We start from the raw sequence: 10,674 nt of genomic DNA on the forward strand, positions 1-10,674 counted from the left end.
TTATATTAATTCTTTTAAAGTTTTTTTTTATTTTTTATTTTTTGAACTTCCATGGACATTGACATGTTTATATTCGACAAAAGCCTACAAGAGGACAGAGTATTGGACCCTTGTTCCTTCAAATTAATCGAAGACTTGTCGAATTCTTGCTGAAGAAACATTATACAATGTCAAAACATTAATAATGTGGGGTTCAAGTAAAATTTATCTGCTTCAGTTCGTGCCCATAATACAGCAAGTGCGAAGAAAAAAAAATGTTTTGGCAGAATAGTATATATCCTGAAGAATTGATACTCCGCAAAACCATACCCTGCTAATTCCTGGTGTCAAACTATTGCATTTCTTCGCAGCAAAAGATGTGTGTGTTGTAAATCATGTAGAAGGCATGTACACAAAAGCGAATAAAAGCCTCTTTACTTTTTCATTATGCACTTGGTGTACCACTACTATAAATCTATGACATAGATACACTTGGGTCAAGAGACACTGATCTCCTCCACGTTGCTGATTTCCTCAACAAACTGGGCTTTTGGCTCCAAATCAATGAACTGGTTGGACTTACTAGCTAAGTGTGAAATGCTAACCCTCCCCTGACGCTTGATATAGTCAGCAACAGCTTTCATTTCTTCTTGTGAGATGTATATGTATTTTCCTCTATCATCCATTACACCAGAAAGTCGCCCTAAGACAAACACCAAATCCAACATCAAAATCCTCAACAACAGAACTGCACTGTCTTAATAAAACATGATTCAGTGTTAAAAAATACACGCACAAAAGAAGTATGACTTAAGGTATGAAACAACCAGCGCATGGTAGATGTCTTTTTATCTGTCTATGAATGAGGTGGTTTGGATATACTTGACAATTTAATGAGAAAACAGAGAATTTTAGGATATTGGAAAGAGAACGACTGTTTGGGCAACAGACCACCTGAAACTACTTGATTTATCTATTAGACTAATCAATAAGGTGAATAGGCAGTTGAAATGGTAAGAATACTATTCATTTACAAACACCAACTATCAGAGGATTAAACCAAAGTAAATGAAAGATTCACGGAAGAAACATTATACAGCATGACCATTCCCAAGGAAATAGATTTTTTTTAATAAATAAATAAAAAAGGAGCTATTTTTCAAAAAATCAAAGCCGGATTGTGGAGGTAGAAGTGGTGAATGACGGTCGCATCCTAAAACATAATGGGAACATATAATCTGGATCAACACATGGGATAATGGAGACTACAAAACACAATATTCTATGCAGAAGAATTACAAAGAAAACAGAAACTCTAAGACTATGCCCAAGAACAGAGAGAAAAATACAAAACAATCAAATGAGAATAGGCCAAACGTAAAAGAGAACATAGAAAACTGCATATGTTTTATAAAGTTTGATTATACAAATAGGTTCTAGAAGAAAAGGGGAGTTAAATTGGACATGGAAGAATTATGAAGCAGGTTTTAGACATTATATATTTCACATGATAGAAAACACCTTCGAGATTCTAAAATGAGGAAGTAATTTAGGTTATCTTTGACTGCGAAAGTTTCAAAACGGCTCTATTGATTGTTTGAAACAAGATAGTCAATACAACAAAAAGGAAATGTGACAAGACATGACAATCATACCCATACTCTCCAGGGAGGTGATCCGATTGATACATTCCTGCATCAACCAAAAGTTGTAATTGCAAAATTAGAAAGCTATACTTTGTGTAAAATAAAGCAATGAGACGACACAAACCACAATGCACTATCCCTATCTCTTGTGTTGATAGACAGATGCAGACCTACAAGATAAACCTTAAAAGGCTAGTGGACAGACAAAACATGGGTATTAATTGCTTGAAAACAGAGTGAAATCTCAATTCATCTTCACTGTCCAATAGAAACATATCGATTACAGCGTCTAGAATCATAAGGGCGGATAAAGAATACCTGAGTGCGTAATTTGAATTCTGCAGCAATATCTTCTAATTGAACACATTTGTGGTTCTGCAAGATCACACCAAACAAGTTGAAAAAAAAAAAAATCTGCTCATCATCTTTTGACATATCTGTAAAGTGAGTCCAAACATTATTATTGCATATGTTAGTAAATATTCCCTATCCCTTATGTACTTTCAACACTCACTTATTATCAATGCACTCTAGCTCAAATGGCACCTCCTCCCCTTGTAAGACAAAGGTGGAGGGTAAGGTTGTGGGTTCAAGACCCACTAGGTGCATATGTAACTGACCAATAAGGAAAAAAGTATTTTTAACACTCGTGAAATAGAGAACAAAGTCCCCAAGAGGAATATATCAAACTCCAGGACTAGAAATTACCTTTATGTATTCAACGAAATGAGAAAGCATGTCCTGATTTCCATCCTGCACTTCATTCTCTGTAGTACCTTCAGCATCAATTGAAATTTCACCTTTCCACTTCTCAAACTCTAATGCAGCAGCTTCCTCCTCCCTGGCCTTTCGAGCCATGGCTTCTTCTTCCTATATGAGCCATGGAAAAATTCCTCAACAAGGAATCCCACATTTTCCCACATGTGCGCACACACACACACATGCACAAAGGAAATGATCACTTACCAGCAAACGCTCCTTTGCCTCACGTTCCTCATCCTTCCTCCTTCGCATTTCTGCATACCGGTCCTGTTTAGTTAGCCTTGACTCTCTTGCAGCTTGTTCAGCCTTCATAACAATCATGTGGAACTTAGAACAAGAAGATTCTGATTATACAAATATAAATTTGAAACACAGTTCACCCGAACCAAGTGCCCATATATCTTCAAATAAATATTAAATATTTCAATATTTACAAGGCTAATACTTTCACTGTTTTCAGAAGCTCATTTCATTCATGATCCTCACCAGTTAATGAGAAATTTGAGAATTACTTAGCTACCACAACATTCCGATTCCCATAAAACTGAAACCTCAAACCTCATTCAAGACAATGGAAAGATAGCTCTGGTTCAAAATCTTAATACTGTTCATTAAACTATAATTAGATCTAAGGGTAGATAGTTATGGCGAGCAAGGATTACTTGCCCATAACCACAATATTGATGACATGTTAAAGATTAATAATAGCTGAAAACCATGTATAAAGATTTAAAAAAAATAATTTAAAAAGTTATATAAATTAAATAGATAAAATTAAATAAATAAATAAGAACAGGAACAGAAAATGTACCTGGCGCTGTGCTTCACGCTCTTGCCGTTTCTTTTCCCTTTTTGTTGATGCTTTGGCCTCATACTCACCCGCAACAACTTCTTCATCACTTTCATCAGCAGTTTCTGCATTCAAATTATAAATGATTACTTCAAAATACACTACCAAATTTCCAACATACATAAGGTAGTCATGGAAAGCAAAAGTCAAGTCCTATAAGCACACCTAGGATCAGAAATAACCAATATATGCACACTTTTGCAACTTATAAATGCTTCCATATAATTATATATATATATATATATATATATATATATATATAAGTAAAAAATTCACTGAAATAAGATGAAAAAGTACAGTGAAACAAAGTACACAGGCATTGTGCTATGATACCAGCAGATATCTAAACTAAAAGGCAATGAAAGTAAAAAAATCAAGTAAATCAGGAAAAGAACTGAAAGAAGAAACACCCTATGTAAAGTTTTTCTTTTAAGTGTATATATATATACACTTACATAAAACTTTGTAATAATGACCTACGACAGTAAATGCTTTGACCAGCACATGTAATGAAGCTTCAAATTGTGTGAATTTCCTTTACTTGTGGAAGAATGCCATGATGACAGCCTTATGAGAAATTTCCATCTCAACCCAACTCAATAATGGCATAGGTCAACCATATAACATCTCTTAGAACATAAGTACTTACATAAAACTTTGTAATAATGACCTAAGCCAGTAGAAGCTTTGACTAGCACAACTAATGAAGCTTCAAATTGTGTGAATTTCCATTACTTGTGGAAGAATGCCATGTTGACAGCCTTATGAGAAATTTCTATCTCAACCCAACTCAATAATGGCATAGATCAACCACATAACGTCTCTTAGAACAGAAAAAAATATCTTTTCAATTGACTCTATCAGTGTCCTTGTCTTGCCCTCAAGTTTGTAGCATCTGTGAACAGATAAATCAATTAGACCTCTAAAGAGAGTCATAGGCCAAGCAGAACTATACAATTCATTCTCAACTGCCTTTGCCTCATTAGATCCCCACTTACCTCAACTTCAATGTTCTAACATTACATTATTCCCTTTTTGGTCCTTCCCTGTCTTTCCACTTATCCCACCCAAAAACCAAATATCTGAAGACATACTATTTCTTGACTGCCCAAGATAAGACACTGTAGAGTATTCATTGAATTCACAATTCAGTTAGAACCATCTATCCAATAAATATGAGAAAAACAGTTCAGAAATTCACATAACAGTACCAAGACCAAAAATGAAAAGCATACCATTTCTCATTTACAGAAGTGGAAACAAAAAGAAAAAAGCAATCAAATACACCACTCTACAAACCTTCAACACTTGCTGCCGCAGCAGCTGTTGATGTGCTAGCTCCAGCAGCGGGTCTCCGACGCATTCTACGAGCACCAGTAGCGCGTACAACTGTTTCCCTCCTTGGAACCTAAACTTCATAACAGATTAAAAGATCAAATAGAAAGCTTACAGTAGAACAAGAGAAAAGCCATAATTCCACAGACTTCTAATCTTCCATCAAACATCAAACCCTTAAAACTATAAAACAAGCTTAACGTGAAGAGGAGGAAACCCTACCTCACGCTCTTCTTCATTTTCATCTTGTGATTGAGAATCCCGACGGCGTTTCCACAGGAAGAGTGGAATTAATGCAACAATAAGAAGCATAGTAAGAATCCCAACAAAAAGGTCCTCCATCCTTCTTTAAATCTCAAGCTGCCATTAACAACATTACAATGAGCCCATAGATAGACCCGATATATAAAAATCCAAAATAGTCAATTATATACCCAATTTCATAAACTGTGCAAACAAAATTAACATCCCTTTTAACTAATCATCTATTATTACACAATAAAAATTCATACAATGAGCCCACATATAGAACTAACATATAAAAATCCTACACGGTCGCTTATACATTGAAGAGATATTCAATTTCACAAACTGTGCAAACAAATTTAACATCCCCTTTCACTAAACATCTATTACAAAATAAAATTTCATACAATGAGCCCACATATAGACTTATCATATAAAAATTCAACACGATCGCGTATACATTGAAGAGATGTGCAATTTCAAAAACCATGCAAACAAATTTAACACCCCCTTTCACTAAAACATCAATTACCCAATAAATTTTCATACTTTTCCACCTAAGATTGACTAGCTAATTTTATATTCCATCATTTAGCAGCTAAATTTAGCTAAGTATTTCAAAAATCAATAACTACTCAAAACGAAGCTATGAAGCAATTGATAAGAAGAAAATGGATACAATTTCAAGATTTGGAAAAGCGAATGGAACAGTGAAAGTTACACTGCGTTTGATTCCTCAGAAAATAAATCAAATTAAATATTCAATTTTTTTTGGGTACAAAGATTAATTTAGAATTCTTATTATTTTGAAGCTGGAAAAATAAAAATAAATAGGATCTACAAATAGTTTTGACTCAGATAGACTTATGCTTCGTTTGGTTTCTGAGAAATACAACGAAAATAAAAAAAGAAGAATTTAGAGTTCAAAACGAGAATTTCGGCCAAGTTGAGTTTTGGGCTGACCTTTTAATTTCTCGGGAACCAAACGGAGAAGCTAGGGTTTGATAATTTTATTTCTGATTTTTATTTTTATTTAAAAAATAACTAAACAAATTGTTTAGAATAAAGTTCAAATTTGGCGAACATTTACGTACCTTGGAAAAGTGTTGGAGAAGAAAGTGAGAGAGTGACGGTTTCAACAATGAGCAACGTCGAAGAAGTTAAGGAAAAAGGAAAAGCAGGGCTGAAACGGTGTCGTCTTGATACACAGTCCACACGTATAGTATAGATGCATATGACATGGCTTCTCTACGACTACTAGCAAAAACCCTTTTCTTTTAGTAAACGATTAGTCGGATAAGCGTTGGCGTTTATAGGAAGTATGGACTTGTTAAGGCATCAATAAAGTATACTAGGACACTATATTTCGCAATTTATTTAGCAGCTATTGAAAATTTCTTTTACGTATGATAAAAATAGTGTCAATGGTAAATTCATACAAAAATAGTATCTGATATTTTAATAATGGTGGAAAATGTTATATCCTTATTGCTTTTTATTATTTTTGGACCATGTAGGATGTGTCATTAGATTGAAATTGGATTTATAAAAACTTACCCTGAGTTATTTGGTTTGAGTCGCACAACTTAGAAGAAATTACTATATTAGAACTAGAAGAATCTCAAAGCAAAGAAGGAAGACAATAACAGAAGACCCTCATACCTCTAGTACTCAGGGTGGTCGATATCGTACCGGAACCGGTCGTACCGGCCGGTACATATCGTACCGGTCAGTGCACCAGTATCAGTACACTTCTATTTTGTACCAAAAAAAATGCCGGTCGTACCGGCCGCGTACCGACCAATTTTGGGCAATACCGGCCGGTACCGAGCATACCGGCCTGTACAGAAAAAAGCTTTTTTTTTTTTAGTTTTGTAATTTTTGTAAGGGCATAATGGTAACTTATTTACATTAACTTATTAGTATTATTTGTTTTCTTAGTATGCAATAAACAACTAAGCTTTCTATTTTTTATATTGTGTTTTTTTTTTCCTTTTAATTGATACTAAAGTCTAAAACTATGAATAATTTGTTCTGAATTGAGGTAATGTTTTGTGAAAAACTTTTATATTTACTATAATATAAATGAAATATTATATGCTTATAAACATGGTTCTAAAGATTTTGGTGTGTGTATAATATATATATATATATATATATATATAATAGCGGTAAATCCGAAACGGTACACCAGTATTAACCGGTATCCGAAATATATCGTACTGGTGACCAAACTGGTACAGTCTCCGGTACGGTATTGACTTTCTTGCTAGTACTCGCTTTCCACAAAAAAAAAATGGTGGGTTTGCATGGCATAGACCTGCTTTTATAGTTCTCACAATAACTTGCCATGTGACATTCGACTTCTATATTACTTAGGACTCCAATCTAGATTTGGAGGCATATTGAATTTCTTGTAAAAGAATGCAAGAGCACTTGAGGTTCCATCAAGATATATATTGGAAAAGTGCTTATATTTGATATTTTTATCTCTCTGTAACTTTTATCTATCAATGTTTGAGTTTAAGTTGGCCTTCTTTAAAAAGATGGAGTTTCAGATAGTCTGTAGTTCTGTGTTTGATTCTTATTAGAACTAAAAGTAGTCTAACCAGGAAACAAAGTCCTCTAGTTGAAACTAGTATTGTTAAAAAATCTCATGCAATATCCATTATTATTGTTATAGAAAATTTCATTAACATACATATTGAGGTTTGGGCTAATGCCAACCAAATCTAATACATTTCAAAACTAATCAATTTGATCCTTAAAACCAATTAAGTCTCTACATGCTATTAGGTCCATTAGTGATTTTTCTCGACTATCTTAAGGATCAAGTTGGGTTTAGGGACCAAATTGGTCTCTAGTTTTGAAATGTCTTAAAACTGATTGGTATTAGCCCAAACCTTAAAATATATTAATGGAATATACCCTTATTGTTCACATGGAGTCGTCAACAAAGAAGTCTTTATCTCTTTGATGACTAGAAATTCTAATCAAGTCAATTATTGAATGGAAGATCTCCTATGTAAAAACATACATCCTAGCATACGTGTGGACCTTTCTAAAACCTGTCCTAAGTTACAGCTGGACATTTTGAAAAGAGTTTTTCTCTACCCAATAAAAAAGTTTGAGTTCTAACTTCTAAGATTAAAAAGAAGCTGTGGCACAATGGTAGGAAACTCTTGAAAGCCTCATAACAAGTCAGAGGTTTAAGTCCTAGCTTGTGCAACCTAATCTACTATAGATTGTGGCACACCCGCTCTCATTCTTCTCCAAGTTTTTTAGAAGTCAAAATTCTGAAATTTTTTGCCTAATAAACATTTGAAGAAATTCACTCGAATCTGTCTTCCAAAACTTGAAGTTTTATTAGAATCAAGCTCAAAAACCTCCTAAAACTTCAAAAAATCATTGAAACTCTATTGATCAAGTCTCTAAAGTCTTGAAGAACTTTCGTTCAAATGCGAATTTTTGCCTAAAAAAATCGAAGAAATTCATTCAAATCTTTCTTCCAAAACTTGAAGTTTTTTTAGAATCAAGCTCAAAAACCTCTAGAAACTTCAAAAAATCATTGAAGCTCTATTGATCAAGCCTCTAAAGCCTTGAAGAACTTCCATCCAAAAGCCTTCACATTTGAAGAATCTTCAAAGAACTTGAAGAACATTCAAAGAACTTGAAAAACAACAAATCTCTAACAAGTTCAAAGTTAGGAATTCATTGTGAAGATTATTCGATCCGTCTTCCAACCAAAGTAGAGAAGATATCATGTTCGAGTTAAGACTACGAGAGGATGGAATCAGAGGATCTTTCTTATGTAAAAGAATTAAAATGAAGAATTGTACTCACTCATTATATAAATACAAATTTATATTTGTGAAGCACTTTGAATTGTTTGATTTTCAAACTTGAGAATTTTGTGTTTACAACAATGAGCTAGGACAAACAAAATCTATCCCCGTCCAATCACCTCTTCAAGATAGGAAAAATTAACACAAGGCAAGATAGATCATATGGACAAGGAATATTTATCATTCATACTAAAAATGCCACTATCACTTCTTTTTTCTTTTTTATCATGCTTAGATGGCAAAGTCATTTGCTCGGCTCTACATATATGCAAGGGTGACCACCCTGACTTGCAAAAAAATGTATATATATGCTTGCAAAAAAAAAAAATTTATATGCTAAACTAACATATCCTAACCACCCTAATAAAAATTTTGAACACCTTAACTTGAAAATCATAGCAATTTGGGTTCAACAAAAATAAAAGTAATGCTGCATCCACAACATTATCACAATGAGTTGGACCCAAGATTAACATTACTAACATTATTTTTCTATCTATCAATAATAATTTGTCAAATAAGATTTGTTATGAAAATGTTATGGATATTAGCATTACACCAAAGATAATTTTGGCCTCCCAAACATAATTCTTAACCACTTAAATCCCCAAAAAATGGCTTAAATAATAACAATAAAAATTAGCCCAACTAACAACAAAAATAACCCAAACAAAAACAAGATTAGACCAAATAACAATAAGTGAACAAATTGTTCAATAAAAAGCCTATTCAAATTTGTAACTTGTTTAACCCATTATATGAAAATAATCTATAATATCATTGTTTCTTAAAATATTAAACCAAAAGAAATATTGTAGTCTTGAGTTCTCATTAATAGTGCCAACAATGATGCTCTCTATGACTTTATAGTTGCAACAACAATTTTGCTCTTCTTAGCAACTTGACACGTAATTGTAGCAAATATCATCTCTCTCTCTCTCTCTTTTCCTCTTTTCTAATATCATTTTAGACTCTTTCACTTTATTATTCTCATCTCAACACTCTTAGTTCTCACTTTATTTCTTATCAATTTTTTTTTTTCTTTTTCTCTTTGATAGTAGAAAAAAATTGTAATACTTCATATATTTGTATGTTTTTTTTTTTTGAGACGTTAATATTTAAGTTTCTTAGTGATATTTAAGTGTATTTTTCTTAGTGATATTTAAGTGTATTTTTTTTTAATAACGTTGATATACTCAAATTATTTCTCAAAAAGTTTCTTAGTGATATTTAAGTCTTTATTTTTTTTTATGACGTTGATATACTGAAATTATTTCTCAAAAATATTTCTAGAACCGCGGCTATGCTGATAACCTAATGGTTTAGGTACTCCCTTCCCCATCCATTTGCACTTCTTCGTTGACAAGCATTCATCTCATGATAACTTTTTTTTCTTTATTTTACGTGGAGATTTTGTTTAGATTTGTTATGGTTGAGTCAATCTTCAATTGGATGCGCCTGTGAATTAATGTGGGTCGACAAAACAAACAGCACCGAGCGGTAAAGCTGATCCTAATGCAGCTCGACTTCCCCCTCATAATTCTCACCCATTCGCCTTGACTCCCATTTTAAAAAACCGTAGAGGATGATGCTGAGCAAAAACCCCCTCCAAAAGCTAATTGCTACCAATCATTAGGATTAGCAGTGAAACTACGGGTAGCCGATGACTAGGTGAGTTCATAAAAGTACTTACTCATAATGGCTCAACGAAATTATAAGGCTTTTTACATCAAAGTCTGATGACAATTTGAGCTTTTAATTTCTAATTTGTAGATGATCACGGTTTTGGATGATTTTTTCTCAACCATTGATTTGGAGTCATCTATAACACATTAAGCAAACTGTATCATACACCTAAACACACAATGAGTCAATGAACATTATCTCATCACGTGTACTGTTCCTGCAAAACCTAGACTGTATGATTTCTAGCACAAATCATGGACCATCTAGCACATGAAGAAGAAGGTCCAAATCATTGAAAAGGAAAAAGGAGAAGATGGCCAGGGAC

The 10,674-nt window shown here is 33.3% G+C and overlaps 1 protein-coding gene across 1 annotated transcript; it reads right to left on the reverse strand.

Moving 5' to 3' along the window:
* Positions 1-178: 178 nt before the first annotated feature.
* LOC142641740 (DDRGK domain-containing protein 1) lies at positions 179-6,098 on the reverse strand. Its single transcript, XM_075816226.1, has 9 exons — positions 5,913-6,098; positions 4,795-4,932; positions 4,537-4,645; positions 3,199-3,302; positions 2,592-2,693; positions 2,334-2,495; positions 1,944-2,000; positions 1,635-1,671; positions 179-682 (listed from the first exon to the last, which is right to left on the reverse strand). Exons 2-9 carry the CDS (start codon positions 4,912-4,914, stop codon positions 477-479), a joined length of 897 nt encoding a protein of 298 aa, XP_075672341.1. The 5' UTR covers positions 4,915-4,932; positions 5,913-6,098; the 3' UTR covers positions 179-476.
* Between the last annotated feature and the right edge of the window lie 4,576 nt (positions 6,099-10,674).

Source organism: Castanea sativa, chromosome 6, assembly GCF_040712315.1.
Source record: "Castanea sativa cultivar Marrone di Chiusa Pesio chromosome 6, ASM4071231v1".
NCBI lineage: Eukaryota > Viridiplantae > Streptophyta > Magnoliopsida > Fagales > Fagaceae > Castanea > Castanea sativa.

Coding starts and splice junctions, on each gene's coding strand:
- LOC142641740 (XM_075816226.1), bottom strand. CDS start 4,914: ATGGAGGACCTTTTTGTTGGGATTCTTACTATGCTTCTTATTGTTGCA. Junction 2,496..2,591: donor AGGCAAAGGAGCGTTTGCTG/GTAAGTGATCAT, acceptor TGGCTCATATAG/GAAGAAGAAGCCATGGCTCG. Junction 683..1,634: donor CACCTCCCTGGAGAGTATGG/GTATGATTGTCA, acceptor TGTTTGTCTTAG/GGCGACTTTCTGGTGTAATG.